Below are 19,262 nucleotides of genomic sequence, written 5' to 3'. Positions count from 1 at the left end.
TGAAGAACAGAAAGAGCCAGAAGGGTCTCCTGGGGCCGCATCAGACCCATGGCTTGGGCACTGATTAAGGACTTAAAACACAAACACACACGTGTATGTACATCATGAGTAAATATCAGGTACGGGATGAAAGCAGCACTTCCGATGAGCATGGGAAGGACCCACTCCATTTAGTGCCGTGAGTGAGGGAGGTTGCTCTTTTGGACATCAAGTCAGATGCCTCTCAGAATACGAATAACGTGCAGGTGTGTTAAAGAGTTCAGCTAAAAAGAAAAAAAAAAGCATTAAAAGGCAGTATAGGAAATATTGTAAACTCTGAGATAGCTTTTCCTAGTCTTTTTTACCCTAGAGGAATCTTTGAAATAATTTTTAGGTCTCAGGGAACCCCTATATAAAAATTATATTTACAACTCATGGAATGTTAGCTTAATCAGCTAGTTAGATATTTAATAATCCAATAATTGTCAGTGCTCTTTTGATAATCACTTTTTTCTATGGATCTACATTTTAACCAACTTATTAGTCTTCGTTTTTGGTGTGATTTCCTTCCCCACACAGGTTATCAATTTTTTAAAAAACATTTATTTGTTGTTTTGTTTATTTATTTATTTTTAGAGGGGAGAGGAGAAGGAGGGGGAGAGAAACATCACTGTGTGGTTTCCTCTCACTTGTGCCCCCAACTGGGGACCTGATGTGCAACCGAGTCATGTTCCAACTGAGTCATGTTCCCTGCCTGGGAATCAAACCAGCGACACTTGGCTCGCAGGCCGATGCTCGATCCACTGAGCCACAGCAGCCAGGGCCAGGTTATCAATTTTAAACCAAGTTATTAGTATAGGTAGAGGAAACCTTATTTTTTCCTTTAAAAAAAGATTTTCTACTTAAGGATGTGTTTTTTGTTGTTTTGCCTTTTTTAAGTAAGTAGTCCTAAAAATCTTATCACAGATTTTTACTGTATAAGATACTAAGATATGGTTTGTGTTATATGTTGTGTGCAAGAGTAATTTTTTCCGTCTATTTAAAATTAAAAATGACCTTTTAGCCATGTTTTCTTGGACGGAAGGGTAATTAAGTCTAGCTTACCTTTCTTGAGACTAATCTTTCTTTTTAATAAATTTTTACAACTGTTAAGGGAAATATATTTTCTTTAGTAACTAGCTTAAGCCAGATGATGTTAGACAATATTAATACAAATATGGCTAAAATTACAACTTGATATAAGACTTTGAAAAAAAAACATTTTTTAGTTGACAACCTCAAATATAGGCAGAGCAGTTACAGAATTATTGTACATGTTGATTTCTTGATCTCATTTAAAGGTCTATATATACTACTTTAAAAGTATAATTTTTGAAACTAAAAGCACATGAGGCACAGGGAGGGCAAGTCCTATTTCAGTAGCCAGCATTTGCACCCACAGTGTGTTAACTCGAGCCTGTGTTGCCACCTAGTACTTCTAATACACAAGAAACTCTTTAACAAACTGGGAAAAAATAACCAAGTAGAAAAACGATCGAAGGATATAAGTAAACAATTCATGGAAGAAGAAATACACGTGGTACTGGTCAGCATATCAAAAGATGCATTATGCTCTGCCCAAGTAGCTCAGTTGGTTGGAACATCATCCTGATTCTTCAAGGTTGTGGGTTTGATTCTTGGTCAGTGCATATACAAGAATCAACCAATGAATGCATAAATAAGTGGAACAACAAAAATCAGTGTCTCTCTCTCTCCCCTCCTCCTCCTCCCCAAAATCAATAAATACAAATTGAAAAACAAAACAAAATATGATTTATGCTTCTGGTGATTATGGACGTATAAATTTTTTAAATGAAGTACCATATTTCATTCATTAGCTAGAAAAACATTTATAAAAGATTTTATCCAGGGCAGAAAGGGTATGAGAGGATAAATTAGTGGCCTTTCCTGGAAGTGAATTTGTCAGTACTTTTTCAAATATTTTATGTGTGCGTACCTTTGGCCTTGCATTTGTGGTCTCAGGTGTATGTGCATGTAAGGAGAGTCACTGCTGCATTGCTTGTAGTGGTAACATTGGAAACAGGGCACTCTTTTAGTAAGGGAAACGGCAGATAATGCTACAGTTGTAGTGTCTTGTCCTGTGCAGGCAGAAGAATGAGGCAGATCTATGTGTATTGACAGGATAGGATGTTTAACAGGTTGTTGAGTGTCAAAACTGGTTTAGTATCACTGGTTTTTAACATGGAGAACATAATGGTTCCTGAATAGTAAAGCCCAAAACAATAACTGGGATGGGGATTGGGCTGCTCAGGGGAAAGCTTAAATTTCTTTTTTATTTTTTTTATTAAGCATGAACTACTTCTGTAATTAAAAGGGTTGCTTGGGAATATTTTGAACTTGTAGGTATAGGGCCATGATTATTAACTTTCTCCCCTAATCCCAGACATCTCCATGTATCTGTGTCTGTACAAAGTCCTTTGCTAGGTTCTCGGGTCCAGCAGTGAAGAAGACGGAAAGCTCCTTGACTCTGTGAAGCATACGTGATAACTGGGAGATGATGGTACAGAACAGTCTTGTTATATAGAAATAAACGCAAAGGAGAAAAACAGAGCAGTTGGGGACGGCCAGGGAAAGCCTCAGCGTGCTGGCGCCATGGCTAAGATCGAAGAGAGCTGGCAGATGTGGTTGGTTGTCTGAGGGGAGAATATGCCAAGTCAGAAGCCCTAAGGCGGGAGCCTGCTTATTTGAAAAACAGCAAGGAGGCCAGTGTGACTAGAGTTCCCTGAGTGAGTGGATGCGACTGGAGAGGCGACGCGTGTGGTGCACTGAACTAAAGGGCAGAACAGACTGCCCCTCCCCTCAGATGGTAAAGGGCTCTGTGCCCCACAATACTGTGTCCCAGCCTAACTCCTGATGAGGATAAAAAATTATACTATATTAATATTTAAAATTTCAAAACAGTTTACAATTGATACCTTGAGGGCTGAGGCTGTTTTCTAGATTGCTTTTTTTACATTGTCGTAAAATTAGATTGCTTTTTAAAAACCACTTGTCATCGCCCCAGAGTTTGCTGTGCTCTTATGACTCCTATCTGTCCAGACTATAAGCAGGACATAGATTGCTGACTTTGACAGAGTTTTAGTGAGGTGCTGGGAGACAAACGGATAGGTCAAAGGTTAATAAGAAGAGTAACTGTCTGAATTGAACTGTTTCTTTACTCCCTCTCACTACCACACTCATACTTCTGGCCACCAAATGTGTGGGCTGTTTCCCACACGGACCAACTCTCCAGCACTGGCTGGCTTTCCTACAATTCAGTTCAGTTCGGACACTATCCACTTGTAGTTAGTGGCAGGTTAAGGGATCAGTCCCATAAAACTGCCACCCACTGCAGACAGCAGTTGCAGGTTCCAGGTTGTCCCCGTGCTTTTGAATGGCTAGCTTATAAATTGGAGTTCTCAGTACCCCTCCTTGGGTTTTGCTAGAATAGCTCATAGAACTCAGGGAAACATGTTTACTGATTTGATATATAATAAAGGATACAGATGAGCAGCCCCATAGAGATACATAGTGCGAGGTTCTGAAGTGTCTAGAGCACAGGAGTTGGGGTGCACCACCCTCCCAACACACAGATACGTTCATCCACCCAGAAGCTCCCAGAACCCCATACTTTTGGGAATTATGGTGGCTAACTCACGTATGTATGCTTCATTTAATAACTCAGTTTCTAGCTCCTCTTCCCTCTCCAGAGAGTGGGTGATGGGATTTAAAGTACCAAGCTTCTAATCATGGTCCTTCTGGTGACCAGCCGCTATCCAGGCGTCCGCCAAAAGTTGCCTCATTAGAACACAAAATGCTCCTAGCACCTTTATTATTACTTAAGAAATTACAGAGGTTTTAGGGTCTCTAGCTGGGAATTGAAAACAAAGACCAAAATATTATATCACAGTGTCACAGTAGCAAAAGTCTATTTGAGATACGGAGGCACTTTCTGAAGGCAGCAGAAGAGTTTCCATGTTATGCCCTCAGTGTGCAGAATTCTAGGAAGAGCCCCAGTTTCCTGTTGCTGGCAGGCCGGCCTGAGCTAGGTGTGTAGGAGCTCGCTAACTGTCGACTGCTTAGATAAAGACGTCACCACTTTAACATCATTTGAACAGTGAAAATTGACCACAACCCCTAAGGTTTTGCTTATTAGTTGTTTACGGGTACAAGCGGGTTTGGATCCCAGGTACTGTGGTTCCTCACCTGGTGGGGGGGTTTCGGGCTCACTGAGCACGTTGTCAGCAGTCCCTCCTCAGTGAGCCTCAAAGTATGAAATAGAGTGTTAGCCATTATGGTCCACATATTCTAAGTTTTCTAGTGGTCTCTTTTTTTAAAGGGGAGAAAGAGGTGAAATTGACTTTTTTAAAAATCGCATTTAACCCAATATTTTCATCATGTAATCAGTAAATTGTTAGTGGACTATTTTACTTCCTTTTGGTGCAGACCTTTACAATCAGGTTGTAATTTATATAAGCCACAAAAAGCTTGAAAACTGCCATTGTGTTGTAGTGGGCTTCACCGTTTTCCCTGCATGCTCGGGGTAAAGCACTGGCTCTCACGCCCGAGCGTGCAGCCCACCGGGCCCTTTCCCAGGGTTTCTGACTCAGTAGTTCTGAGGACGTGCGTTGCTACCAGGTGGGTGGGCGGTGACGCTGTTGGCCCCGGAGGTGCAGTTGGAGACTCACTGGTATGAAGAATTCTGTTTATAAGGAGGAAGGTCTGAGTTTTGGGTGCCTGCGATGTAAGGAGGTAAGCGTTCTCCCCTTCCTTACGGTACCTGGGGGGCTGGTGCCGAGAGGCCTCACGGCCGGGAAGGCACAGCATTCGCTCGGGCCCGTCGCCTCGGCGCCTATGCTCTTCACGAAACCTCGTGCTTGACTTCTTTAAAAAATTAGCAGCTTATTTTTATTTTTTTTTTGACTTTAAGATTTTAACTTTATTATCCTTTAAATTGATTTGAGCAAGAGAGAGAGAGAGAGACATAGATTGTTTTCCCACGTGTTTATGCATCGTTGGTGGCTCCTTGTATGTGTCCGGATGTGGGGTGGAACTCACAGCCTTGGCCTCTCAGGGCATGCTGGCCAACTGAGCTGCCTGACCAGGTCCTAACAGCTTTATTGAGACTTAATTCACCCATTTAAAGTGTACGATTAAGTGGTTTTCGTCTGTTCACAGAGTTGTGCAACCATTACCACATCAATTTTAGAATATTTTCATTACCCCCCCCAAAAGAAACCACACCATTAGCAGTTACCTTCACAATTGCCCCGATCCCCTGCTCCTAGATACCCCCTAATCCCCTGTTTCTAGAGATTTGACTCTCTGGGACATGTACATAAATGGAATCATACGTTTATAGTCTTTTGTGACTGACTTCACCTACCATAATTGTTTTCAAGGTACATCTATGTTCTAGCATGTATCAGATTTTCTTTTTCTTTTTTTTTAATCCTCACCAGAGGATATGTTTATTGATTTTAGAGAGAGAGAAACATTGACTAGTTCCCTCCTGTATGTGCCCTGACCGGGAATTAAACCCACAACATTTTGGTGAACGGGACAATGCTTCAACCAACTGAGCCACCTGGCCAGGGCTCAAATTTTCTTTTTTAAAAAATTGTTAAATAATATTTTATGGTATGGAAATAGCACGTTTTACTTATTCATCAGTTGATGGTCATTTGTGTTGTTTACCCTTCTTGGCTATTTTGAATAATGCTGCTATAAATACTCCTGCGCAGCTTTTTTGTTTGGACATTGTTTTCATTTCTCTTGGGTATATACCTAGGAGTGGAATTTCTGGGTCATATGGTAGGTTTTTCATCTTTGTATGTTTAACCTTTTGATGAACTGCCCGGCTCTTCTCCAAAGTGGCTACACCAATTTTATATTCCCACCAGTAGTGGCCTATGAAGATTCCAATTTCTATTTATTTGTTTTTTAGAGAGAGGGAAAGGAAGGGAGGGAGAACACCATTGATGGGCGAGAGAAACAGCAATCGGTCAGCTGCCTCTCTCACGCGTCCTGACCAGGAACCAAACCTGCGCCCAGGCATGTGCCCCGACCTTTCACTTTGCGGGATGACGCCCAACCAACTGAGCCACACTGGCCTTGTCCCCGCACCGTCCTTGGTTATCTTTTGTGATGTGTCTCCTTCTGTTATCGTACAAATATAATTCCTCACCTGCCTTTTTGTTTTCCTCTTTCCTAATTCCTGCCTGTGTTTAGAGTAATTTAGACGTGTATCCAATGGAAAAAAAATTCTTTCCTTTTTTTTATAAGAGTTTATTTGAGCCAGATGATGGCATATGCCAGGAAGCAAGATCTCAGATGCTGCCAACCTTTCCTTTTTTAAAAGTACACACTATGCACAGCATCTTTTCATGCTGTTTTGTATGCTGACGTAACAGCAATAAAATGAGTTGCATTTTCAGAAATGTGAGATCCAGGGTATAGTAACCTTCCTCAGATTAAATTATCAGGAATCTTGCGGGATTTTTAAATGGCTTCGCTATTAAAATGAACATGTTTTCAGTAAACACTAACAAAACAAACACTCAAAATAAAAACAAACTCAAATATACAGAGAACAGATTGTGGTTACCTGAGGCAAAGGGGTGTAATGGGTGAAAGCACTCAACTGTGCGTGAAGGATGGTAACTAGTTTGGTAGTGATCCCTTTGTAGTGTATACGGATGTCCAGTTACAGTGTTGTTTACCTGAAACTTAATGTTATAACCAGTCTTACCTCAGTTATTTTTTTTTTAAGGGGCACTCTAGGGAATCATTCAACGGTGCCTGCATTTTAGCAACAAAGTGGGAGACCCTTCCTAAAGAGAGTTCAGAAGTGTTGTCTCTGGATGGAGGGGAATGGATGAATGTGGAAGAGGGTATTAGGGGGGTTAAATGGTGATGGAAAAAAATAAATTTAAAAAATTTTGTCTTTACTGTGTTTTCCGCTAGTTGTCTGTGGTGGGAGTACTTTTGATCCTGAGGTTGGGCATTGAGTACCCATGGAAGGAACGTACTTATCTTTCTAACCTTTAGAACAGTGCTTCCCACACTTTGTTGCTCATCCCATGGACAAACTATTTTTTGAACATCCCAGTAAGTATATATTTATAAATTATATACTTGTATTACTATACCAATAAGCAAAACCAAAGGGGGTCACATTTTTAAAGAAGAGTGAAAAATGAGCCCAAGTTCTGATACTTCCTTCATAGACCCCAGTTGATAGTCTTGTTCTCAGGCGGACACATGTTGCTCTTAGTGCAGTGTGATGCTGGAGAATTTTGCACATGGTATTGGGGATTGTGTCTTCCTCAGAAGCCTTGGGTATGACAGCTCTTCCTCCTCACATTACCCAGGACCCTCTGCCTGAGATCTTTTCTTCCCTTTAGGGCTGGGTCCTCTCTGGTGCCCGGCTCACTCACTGGTGAATCTTGTTGCCGCAGGTACAGGTGCAGGTACAGCAATCTCCGCAGCAGGTTTCGGCTCAGCAGCTCTCCCCGCAGCTCACCGTTCACCAGCCTGCTGAGCAGCCCTTCCAGGTCCAGGTGCAGATCCAAGGCCAAGCCCCACAGCCGGCAGCCCCTTCCATCCAGACCCCGTCTCTGCAGAGCCCCAGCCCCTCGCAGCTGCAGGCCGCCCAGATCCAGGTGCAGCACGTGCAGGCGGCCCAGCAGATCCAAGCGGCAGAGATTCCGGAGGAGCACATCCCGCATCAGCAGATCCAGGCTCAGCTGGTGGCGGGCCAGTCACTTGCCGGGGGTCAGCAGATCCAAATCCAGACTGTGGGTGCCCTTTCTCCACCACCGTCCCAGCAGGGCTCACCTCGGGAAGGGGAGCGGCGGGTCGGCACAGCCAGTGTTCTCCAGCCAGTGAAGAAGCGCAAAGTGGACATGCCCATCACCGTGTCCTATGCCATCTCAGGGCAGCCAGTGGCCACCGTGCTGGCCATTCCACAGGGCCAGCAGCAGAGTTACGTGTCTTTGAGGCCAGACTTACTGACAGTGGACAGTGCCCACCTGTACAGTGCCACTGGGACCATTACTAGCCCTACAGGAGAAACCTGGACCATCCCTGTTTACTCGGCCCAGCCCCGGGGGGACCCTCAGCAGCAGAGCATTACCCACATTGCCATTCCCCAAGAAGCCTACAACGCGGTTCACGTCAGTGGCTCGCCCACGGCCTTGGCAGCTGTGAAACTGGAGGACGACAAGGAGAAGATGGTGGGCACCACGTCTGTAGTAAAAAACTCCCATGAAGAGGTAGTGCAGACCCTTGCAAACTCTCTCTTTCCAGCACAGTTCATGAATGGCAACATCCACATTCCAGTGGCTGTGCAGGCTGTGGCAGGCACGTACCAGAACACAGCTCAGACCGTCCATATATGGGACCCTCAGCAGCAGCCACAGCAGCAGACTCCCCAGGAACAGACGCCCCCGCCGCCGCCGCCGCCGCCGCCGCAGCAGCAGCAGCTCCAGGTTACTTGTTCCGTAAGTGGGACCTCTCCGTGGGGCAGCCTGCTCCCTGGGCCGCCAGGGCGGCACGGAACCTGCCTGGCCGCCCCTGGCACCTCTGGGGGTTTGTGCAGTGGTGTTAGTCGGGCAGGAGAGTAGTAGTTAGTATTTTAGCGGGGGTGGGAGGGCAAAAGCAGCAGGTGAAGCTGTGCACCGGGCAGGAGCTCTGTGCCGGTACCTGGAGGCTGGAGGTAAATGAAATGACCGGTACGGCAGTCCCTCTCTATCGCGGGACACTTACGGCGGCCTCACTGTATTGCGGGGTTTTTAAAAATATTATATTTAATTATTTATCTTGGCTATTTCGCTATATCGCGGGATTTTGCAGAGCTGTATACGTATGTTGTTAAAATTACGCAGGTTTAAGAGTGTAGAATAAATGTAAGGTTCCTACTTCGTGGGGGGGTCTGGAACGTAATACCCGCGATACGTGAGGGAACACTGTAACTGCTCTGGAGGTTCCCTGGGCTGCTTCCTTGTTATCTCTTTTTAGGAAGGGTAAAGTTCTGGGTAAGACTCATGGGACATCACAAGTGTGATCCTAGTCTCAGGAGCTGTTTCTGGTACCTTTTTTTTTTTTAAGAAAAGGGAAGAAAGGGAGAGAGGGAGAGAAACATTGATGTACAAGAGATACATTGATCGGCTGTCTCTCACACACCCCCAAACTGGGGACCTGGCCTGCAACCCAGGCATGTGCCCTGGCTGAGAATTGAACAGGCAACTCTTTGGTTTACAGGCCGGCACTCAGTCCACTGAGCTGTACCAGCCAAGGCCCAGGAGCTACTTTTGCATCATAAATGAAAGGATGTGGTGGAACCCCAGTAGCTTAACACAAAGACTAATCTCAGCTCAGTGGAGAAGACAGGAAATTGTTCCTTCCTTTGTCATCTGTGGACACAGTGGAGATAACTAGAAGATCTAAAATGCCTCCTGGTTGGCCTGTCACTGTTAGGAGTGTTGAACAAGCCACCTGTGTAGTGGGATTTTCCAGAGTAGTTTTTTTTTGTTTGTTTGTTTTTAATTCACATTCAGGAAGAGGAAGGGAGAGAAACATCGATTTGTTGTTTCCCTTATTCATGCATTCATATGTTGGTTTTTGCATGTGGCCTGACTGGGGATCGAACCTACAACCTTGGCATATTGTGATGATGCTCGAACCAACTCTGCTTCCTGACCAGTGTTCCTTAAAAAAAGAGTCATGATAGCCCTGGCTGGTGTGGCTCAGTGGATTGAGTGCTGGCCTGTGAACTGAAAGGTCGCCTGTTCACTTCCCAGTCAGGGCACATGCCTGGGTTGTGGGCCAGGTCCCCAGGTGGGGGCGTGTGAGAGGAAACCGATTGTTTCTCTCACACATCGATGTTTCTTCCCCTGTTTCTCTCTCCCTTCCCCTCTTTCTAAAAATAAATAAAATCTTTAAAAATAAAGTCAAGATAAACCTCAGTTAATTGAGTTTTTGTTGCGGTAGCTATGTTGAAAAATTTTTTTAAAGCTTTTTATTTTGAAATAATTTAGATTTATAGAAAAATAGCAAAAATAGAACTCTGTTGGAATTTTTGCTTTAAAATTGTTTAGCTCTTTTATATTTTCTAACTGTTAATCTTCTTAAGGCTGTCATCTCTTAAGACTATTAGTAAACTTTCCAGCCCCATGTCTAGCAGGTCTTTAGAGTGGAAATAGGGCCTCCGGTCTCATGGGCCTGCTGAAGACAGCGTACCCTAGAGGGCAGGGGCTCCTGGGAATGCATGAGAGGGAGCTGGCACAGACAAGGCACTGGCAGGCCAAGGACCACAAGACACTCAGGACATAAGTGATTTTGATTAGGCAAAAGCTGACCAATTGGTTTCATAAAGGCAACAGTACATTATCCTAGGTGACTCTGTTAAGGAACCATTAAATACCCAGCTGTCAGGCCTGGCAGTAGAACAAGACAGTCTTTTGTTTCAGGTAGCTTATAGTCTAGTTATAAGGCAGCATAATCAAGTGTGACATTGTGTACCATGCACACAGAAAAGTTGGCAATTCTGAAATCATTCTAGGTTAAAAGGTCAGCAGAGGCACCTTTGTGGGCAAAGTGGTGTGTGCTTCCTATAACAGTTTATAGCTTATGGTGACAGCAGAGTGGGGGAGTGTGAGTACAGTCCAGGGATGGAAAGAAAAGATTTGGATTAGGGCAACCTGAGATGGGGACTGTCGGAGGAGATAGTACGGGGGCAGCAGGGTTGTCTCCCAGAATGAAGAGTTGACCTTAATCTGATGATATGTGGTGGGCAGTTTTTCCAGAATCCTAAGAGTTGTAATCGTAAGAAGAATGAAGAGCCAGTGTATAGAGCTGATTGCATGTAAGAGAGACCAGCCAGGAGACTCATAAGAGGGCTCTGTGCTCAGCTTTTGCTCACAGGCATGGAGCTCAGCAGGCCTCTTCTCGCCTCTCCGGGTGTGATGGCTTAATTTGCAGGTCAGAGCTCTTGGTGCTCATTAGTCTCTTAAGAACTTGTAGGTTTGGGCCCTTCAGCAGATCTTTTCTGGAGTTTTGTTTAGTGGACCCGTGTTCTGCAGTGCCATGTCTCCTTTGCAAAAGTCTTAATAGGGATTTATGTCAAATATTATTACCCGAAAAAGAAAAGCTGGGAAGAACACGCATCATGCAGGAAAGATGAGTTTGCCCATTTACACTACAAACGTTCCCGTGCCCTCCTTTATCAGCCTTTGTGCTGGCCACCAGGGATGCTCCTTCACCTGGCATACCCTTTCTGAAAGCTCTCGTTACTGTCTAAAACTGGACTTAGAGTATTCCCTCGCTTATCGTGGGTATTACGTTCTAGCCCCCCCCCCCCCCCCCGTCCCGGCAGGTGAAAACCCGCGAAGTAGGAACCTTATATTTATTTTAGTATGTATATATATTTTAAGGTTTTGTAAACTATTCCCAGTCCCTTATTAACCTTTCCCACACTTTTATAAACACTACTTACATTCTTAAACATATCCTACACTCTTAAACCTACATAACTTTAACAACATACGTATAAATCCCACGATATAGCAAAAAATCCACGATAAATAAATGTCATATTTTTAAAAATCCCACGATACAGTGAGGCCGTGGTAGGTGAACCGCGATATAGAAAGGGACTGCTGGATAGCGAAAACGCCTTCCCTTGACCTCTCATTCACGTCCGTCAAAAGGCTGGAGTTCTCAAAGGGATTATCTGAACAAGCGAACTCCTCTTGCTAACCAGTTTTCAACATACGACTGAGTCTGTTCTTGTGAACCAAGGTCAGCAGTGGTCAGATCCAGCACGCACATCTGTTTTCAATCTCAGCAACAAACAACACAGCCTTCTTGAAACTCCCCTTTGGGTTTTCATGTTATTATACACTCCTGGTTTTCCTCCTACCACGCCGATTCCTCCTATTTTTTTTTTTTTTAAATTTATTTTTAGAGAGTGAAAGGGAGGGAGAAAGAAAAGGGGAGAAACATCAATGTGAGAGAAACATTGATCTGTTTGTTGCCTCTCATACACGCTCTTAACTGGGAACCAAACCCACAACCCAGGCATGTGCCCTGACGAGGAATCGAACCAGTGACCTTGCGCCTTGTGCTCTGCAGGTCAACGTCCAACCAGCTGAGCTACACTGGTCAGGGCCTATTGATTCTTTCCCTTCTTAGGGGACTGCTGGTGGCTCCTCTTCTGTCTGAACTATACATGTCGGTGTTGCTCAGAGCACAGTACTAGCCCTCTTTAGTCCTTCAGGAACTTCTGTCCTTGGCATGGTTTTTTTAGCGTCCTCTAGATGGTGCTGCTGCTAAAGACATTCAGTGATACTGTCTGCCAGCATTGCTCTCCATGTTCCGTATTTTAACTCATTTAATTCTCACACCAACCTTAGGAGGTATATACTACCATCTCCATTTTACAAATGAAGAAACTGAGGCACAGAGTGATTAAACCCAAGGCCAAAGCCACTATTAGTTAGTAGCAGAATTGGGATCCAACCCTGGACAGACAGGGTCTGCAGCCCATCTTAACCCCAGTGTTGCACTGACACACAGATCTTGTATCTTCTGGCCATGGCTTTCTTCTTAGGATCCTTTTCACACATTCAGCAGCTACTTATTTCCTTGGATTTAATTGAAGATTTCTCAGCTCTTCATTAGCATCAACTCTGCCACTATTGAAAACTTCCCCATCTTAGAATGTGGTACCATCAGCCCGTTACCCATGTGTTTAAACCCGAAACCCTGGAAGCATCCTTGAATTTGCTTTCCCTTACTGCTCACAGCCAGTTCCTCAAAAGCCACACTGGTTGTACAACCAAACTTCTCGGATTCCCTTAAGTTCTCCCCCTGCCACTGTGCTAGTCTGGGCGACCAGCACCTGCTTCCACTGTTGCTCTTCATTCCAGTCTCCATAGATGAGCAAGAACACTTTTTTTTAATGCAAGATTATCTTGCTTTTCAGCTTAAACTCTCCAAGGACTCCATTACAAATAGAAGAAAAAAACCCACCATACCACAGTGCACAAGGCCCTACTTACATCAGTAGTTTCTAACCCGGGTAGGGTCATAATCACCCCTACCTATTGATAGACGTTTGGACACGTGTGGAAGAGCTGTGGTTGTCAGGATGCTTCAGAAGGTTACATTCAGTGGGTGGAGGCGCACACTGAAGGGGCCCTGGCCAGAAAGCCAGTAGAGAGGACGGCCCACCTACCTACCCAGTCAGACTCCCAGATTTCCAGCTTGAGTCGACGGTGTTGCCGCTGAACAAGGCAGGGAGGGTACTCTGCAGAGAACAGTTCTGGGTGGGGAGGGGATGGGTTCTCTCCACTGACGCTAGTATGAGGCGGCCGTGAGATGTCCAGTTGGAGGCACACGGCACCCACTGGGTGTATTGAGGAGAGGCCTGGGCAGCAGCGTTGGCGGTACCAGGTTAGCAGGCATGTTCACAGAAGTGGAAATCCAAACTGGGAAAGCGGGTGAGACCCAACAGGAGAATCGTAGTTGGACTAAGAAGTGTGTCTAGAGTGGAGCCCCAGGGCTGACAAACGTTTAAGGGCCTGGCACTGGCATTGCTCTACCTCCTTGTTTAATAATGTAGATTATCAAAGCTAGTATGGTAGTTTTTATTTTTATTTCTTGATAGCGAATTTATGTGTCATGGATAAATGATTTTGCTTTCGATTTGAGTGATCTGACATTCTTCAGCCCCAGAAGGGAGAATTGCTCAAGGAATTTTGTTTACAGTGTGGACCGGTGTGTGAGACCCGAGAACCTGTGCGTGGTGTCTGTGTTGGTGACTGTCCCACCTGATGGGGATTGTGATTCAGACTCTTGGACATACTTCCCCCTTTGCATGGGTTGGCTGTCAGCCCACTGAGAATGGGACCTCTTCCTTTGGAGGCCGGAAGCTAGGGCAGTGCCTGCTGTCTTCAGAAAATGTTCTTACGAGTCAGAGCATTATTATTGAGATGGAACATGAAGAAAATAGAACCTTATGTATATAACTAGAGAAGCCATACAGATCCTCAAGTCTTACCCCCTTATATTACAGTGGCAGGGAGAAGGGAGAGGGGCACAACTTGGTTGTACTTTTCTTCCTCTTAACAATGATTCCCAACCGTGGTTCGACTTTAGAATCACCTGGGAAGCTTTTAAAAATAGGCCCTGGCGAGGTGGCTTTGTTGGTTGGAGCATAATTCCATGCACCAAAATGCTGCGGTTCAGTTCCCAACCAGGGCACATAGGCTGCGGGCTTGATCCGTGGCCACGGTGTATGCAGGAGGCAACTGATTGATGTCTCTCTCTCTCTCTCTCTCTCTCTCTCTCTCTCTCTCTCTCTCTGTCTCTCTCTGTGTCTCTGTCTCTGTCTCTGTCTCTCTCTCTCTCTCTCTCTCCCTCTCCTTGCTAACAATGAATAAACATTTCCTCGGATGAGGATTTTTAAATAATAATAAAAATACTGATGGCAGCACCTCACCTTAAACAAATTAAATCAGATTCTGAGGGATTATGTTTGGACATGTGAGTATTTTTTAAAAGCAATCTAGATGATTTTAAGGTGCAGCCAAGTTTAGCAGTCACTGCGCTGGACACTTGGTACTCCAGGTGTGGTCTGCAGACCAGCTTCCTGACTTGGAAGCTTATTACAGGAGAAATGCAGAGCCCCAGCTGGTGTGACTTGGTTGAAACGTCATCCTGTAAACTGAAAGGTTGCAGGTTCAATCCCCAGTCAGGGTGTATATGGGGGCAGTCAATTAAAGCTTCTCTCTCATATCAACATCTCTCTCTCTCTCTCTCTCTCTCTCTCTCTCTAAAAGCAGTGAAAAAAGTGTCCTGGGGTGAGGATTTCTTTCTTTTTTTTTTTTTAGGAAAGAAATACAGAATCTCAAGTCCCACCTGAGACCTTTTGAATCAGAATCTGCACTTTAATAAAATCCCTAAGTAATTTGTTTGCTTGTTATGATTGGATGAGAAGTGCTTTGGGCTAGAAATGTTTGAGCAGTGACTAAACATTAGAATTTCTTTTTAACATGCAAAGGTTTTTGTGTTTTTTTCCTTTGATAAGATTTTACTTATTTCTAGAGAGAGGGGAAGGGAGGGAGAAAGAGAGGGTGAGAAACATCGCTCAGCTGCTCCTTGCAGGCCCCTAACTGGGGACCTGGCCCGCAACCCAGGCATGTGCCCTCACTGGGAATCAAACTGGTGATGTTTTCGTTCGCAGGCTGGCACTCAACGCACTGAGCAGCACCAGCAGCAACATGCAAAGATTTTAGAAAGATTCAGGCCTCTTTAAAAAGAGATTCTAGGGTGGAGCACAGGTATTGTTTTTAAATCAGAGATTCAGAAGTACAGCCAGTGATGAGAATTGCTGTAGTACTAGACTTTGCTGTCCCTGGGGTAAGGAGTAGAATTTCAAAGATTCTTGAAAATAGGACAGGAAGAAGATAATTTTTTATTAAAATAACTAATTTTTTCTGGCAGTTTTGCTAAACAAAGGACCTGAAAGAAAAGAGTATTGACACATCTTGACGATTTCTCTCTCATAGGCTCAAACTGTTCAGGTCGCTGAAGTTGAACCGCAGCCACAACCACAGCCTTCCCCAGAACTTCTGCTTCCAAATTCTCTGAAGCCGGAAGAAGGGCTCGAAGTATGGAAAACCTGGGCGCAGACCAAGAATGCCGAGCTAGAGAAGGATGCTCAGAACAGACTGGCGCCCATTGGGAGTGAGTGTTGGGAGGGTAGGGAGGCGGACTCCGTCTGAAATGTAGTTAAGTAGGAGGAGACAGTGGCAGCAAAGTGGTGTCCCTTGACTCCGGGCACTGGAAGCTCCATCTGAAGTAGTTTGCTGGATTCAAGACAAGCAACAAGCAGGCCCGGCCAGCTGCAGATGAGCAGGGTTTGTGGGATGTGTCGAAGATCAGGCATTTTTGTATACACAGATTTCTGGAGGTGACCTCTCTCTGAGCTGAGCAACTTCTCGGAGGAGCTAGAAACCAGGAGCACTCACGGCCCTTCTTATTAGCACTATACTTACATACTTCCTCACATTACAGAGGGTGGGTTTTGTTTTTCTTCATGTCGTGGTCCTAATACAAATTCCAGGATCTGTGAGGTGGGGAGGATTGTGGGAAGGGAACTCTTGATGTAATAGAGCATATAGGATCGTTGCCTTAATAGGCCAGATACAAGTGGCCATTGCTGTCCCAGCCCTGATGGGCAGTGTTTGCTCGGAGCCGTCCTTTCAGGGATATGAGCCGTCAATAAAGAGATGACTACTGCTAAGACCCCCATTCAGCTTTGGGTTTGTGTTGTAGGACGCCAGCTTCTGCGATTCCAGGAAGATCTCATCTCTTCTGCTGTGGCCGAGTTGAATTATGGGCTCTGTCTGATGACACGGGAAGCTCGAAACGGAGAAGGTGAACCCTATGACCCAGATGTACTCTACTATATTTTCCTGTGCATTCAGAAGGTAGGAGACAACTTCGCAGGAACATGTTTGGGCTGTGTTCTGACCAGGTATTTCCACGATACTCAGATTAGTAAAAGGACAAGCAAGGGGTGGTTAAGACATTCTCTTTCAACTGTATAATGAGATTTTAAGTGTGTGTGTGTGTGTGTGTGTGTTTTAATTGTAAAAGACCTGCATGTTCACTTCATAAGAAAATAAACATTATTCATAATCTTGCTATATAGAGAAACTCCTCTTAAAATATTATGTATATTAAAAAGAAATACCCTGGCTGGTGTGCCTCAGTGGATTGAGCGCTGGCCTGCAAACCAAAGGGTCACTGGCTCGGTTCCTAGTCAGGGCACATGTCGGGGTTGCAGGCCAGGTCCCCATTTGGGGGCGCGTGAGAGGCAACTACATATTGATGTTTCTCTCCCTCTTTCTCCCTCCCTCCCCCTCTCTAAAAATAAATAAAATCTTAAAAAAAATAATAATAATAACAGGAAACAAAAGAACAAAGAAAAATGCACCCCCCAAAAATATTTAGTATATTACCCGAGAGCCCTTTTCTTCTTTGTCTTTTTTTTTTTTTTTCCAAGATTTTATTTACTTTTATTTTTAGAGAGAGGGGAAGGGAGGGAGAAAGAGAGGGAGAGAAACATCGAAGTGCGGTTGCCTCTCGCGCGCCCCTAACATGGGACCTGGCCCGCAACCCAGGCCTGTGCCCTGACAGCAACCCTTTGGTTCACAGGCCTACGCTCAATCCACTGAGCCACACCAGCCAGGGCTGAGAGCATTTTTTTTTTTTTTTGTATTTTATTTCAGTTACCATTTTAGTTCCTCTTTACCCACTTCCCCTCCATCCCCACACTGGTGTCCACGTCCATGAGTCGTCTGTCCTCTGTGCTCAGTCCCTCCCCCTGCTCACCTCCCCCTGCTCCTTAGCTGTCGTCTTGCTCTGTGTGAGTCTGCCTCTGTTTTGCTCGTTAGCTCAGTTTGTTCGTTAGAGTCCACACATGAGTGAAATCATATGTTTGTCTCTGAGTGGCTTGTTTCGTTTAGCGCAATGCTCTCCAGGTCCATCCGCACTGTGGCAAGGGCTGAAACTTGCTGCTTTTTTATGGCCGAGTCGTATTTCACTGTGTAAATGGACGCTTAGGCTGCTTCCATATCTTGGTGATTGGAAACAATGTGGCAGTGAGCATAAGGGTGCTTATGTTCTTTTTGATTAGTGTTTGGTGTATTAGTGTATTCCCAGAAGTGGGATCGCTGGGTCACAAGGCAGATCCGTTGTGAATTTTTTGAGGTGTCTCCATACTGCTTTCCACAGTGGCTGCACCAATCTGCATTCCCACCAACAGTGCAGAAGCGTCCCCTTTCTCCACATCCTCGCCAGCACTTGTTATTAGTTGAGAGCCTTTAAAAATAAAATTATAAAGCACTTTATTTTGGAAAGAAACATAAATGTGTGAGAGAAACATCAATCATTTGCCTCTTGCACACCCCCAATTGGGGACCTGGACTGCAACCTAGGCATGTGCCCTGACTGGGAATCGAACCAGTGACCCTTTGGTTCTCAGGCTGGTGCTCAATCCACTGAGCCACACCAGCCAGGGCTCCCCTGACAGTCTTAATCAGGAGATTACTAACAACTTTTGTTGATTGTTTTTCTTTCAGTATCTTTTTGAAAATGGACGGGTTGATGACATTTTCTCCGATCTTTATTACGTTCGCTTCACGGAGTGGCTGCATGAAGTTCTGAAGGATGTTCAGCCCCGGGTCACTCCGCTTGGTAAGAGTCTTCCTAGTCCTCGGACTTCCTTCCCTCCTGGGTTTACAAAGGACTGGCTGTTTGGGTGGCTGGCTGTAGTAATGGCACGTAGGGGAGGGCGCTGTACACCCCCGGCACCCGCATCGGCCTCGGTGCTGCTTGCCCTGGTGTGGAAGGGGCGCTGCACACCAGACACAGGACCCAGCCGGCCCCAGTGTGGCAGACCGTGGGCATTCAGAGCGCGGGGTATCTAGTCTTTCCTTTTCCTGTTTAAACTTACTGATTAAAATTAGAATCATTGCAAAAACTAAGAATTATTAACTGTTTAATCTGTAGCTTACTTGTATTACGTATTGGGGGGTTTTCCCATATGTTTGAACATACGTTTTACATATACAGGGTGGGGCAAAAGTAGTTTTACAGTTGTTTATATGGAAAATAATTCAATAATTAATAAATAATAATGTAAGAGCAAACTCTGTGTTCTGTGTACTCAAAATTATAAACATACTTTTGCCCCACTCTTTATAGGATGTAATTTTTGCTTTACCTTTAGGTAATTTCCTGCGCAGCATGTTATGTTGGAAAAAACATGAGTTTTACAATAGAATGTCTGAGGTGTTTATTTATTTATTTTAATAAACTTTATTTTTTGGACCAGTTTTGAGTTTACAGAAAAATTTAGCAGGAGTACAGGGAATTCCCGTATACCCCTCACATGGTGTTTCCCTATTGTTATCCTGTATTAGTGCAGTATTCTTACTACAGTTGATGAGGACCAGTGTTGGTACGTTATTAATTAAAAGCCTATAGTTTACATGAGGGTCCGTTCCTTGTGTTGTACACTCTGTGGGTTTTGACAAATGTGTAATGACATGTATCAACAATTACTGTACCACACACAAGTTTCACTGCCCTGAAATCCCCTGTGTTCGCCCTAGCCACCCCTTTCTCCCTCCCTGCAATCCCTGGCAGCCACTGTTCTGTTCACTGTC

The 19,262-nt window shown here is 44.7% G+C and overlaps 1 protein-coding gene across 3 annotated transcripts in view; it reads left to right on the top strand.

Moving 5' to 3' along the window:
* Positions 1-19,262, top strand: part of QRICH1 (glutamine rich 1) — a 39,271-nt gene that overhangs the window by 12,449 nt on the left and 7,560 nt on the right. For all 3 annotated transcript variants that reach the window (XM_090284704.1, XM_090284705.1, XM_090284707.1), the window contains 4 exons: positions 7,479-8,522; positions 15,594-15,771; positions 16,363-16,517; positions 18,174-18,288. In XM_090284704.1, coding sequence (XP_090140830.1) covers positions 7,479-8,522; positions 15,594-15,771; positions 16,363-16,517; positions 18,174-18,288 — 1,492 coding nt within the window. The remainder of the gene's footprint in view (positions 1-7,478; positions 8,523-15,593; positions 15,772-16,362; positions 16,518-18,173; positions 18,289-19,262) is intronic.

This window comes from Furipterus horrens, unplaced genomic scaffold (genome assembly GCF_987537825.1).
Source record: "Furipterus horrens unplaced genomic scaffold, mFurHor1.1.pri manual_scaffold_7, whole genome shotgun sequence".
NCBI classification, from domain to species: domain Eukaryota; kingdom Metazoa; phylum Chordata; class Mammalia; order Chiroptera; family Furipteridae; genus Furipterus; species Furipterus horrens.
Note: the sequence above shows the minus strand (reverse complement) of the source record. Positions and strands in the feature narration are given on the sequence as shown.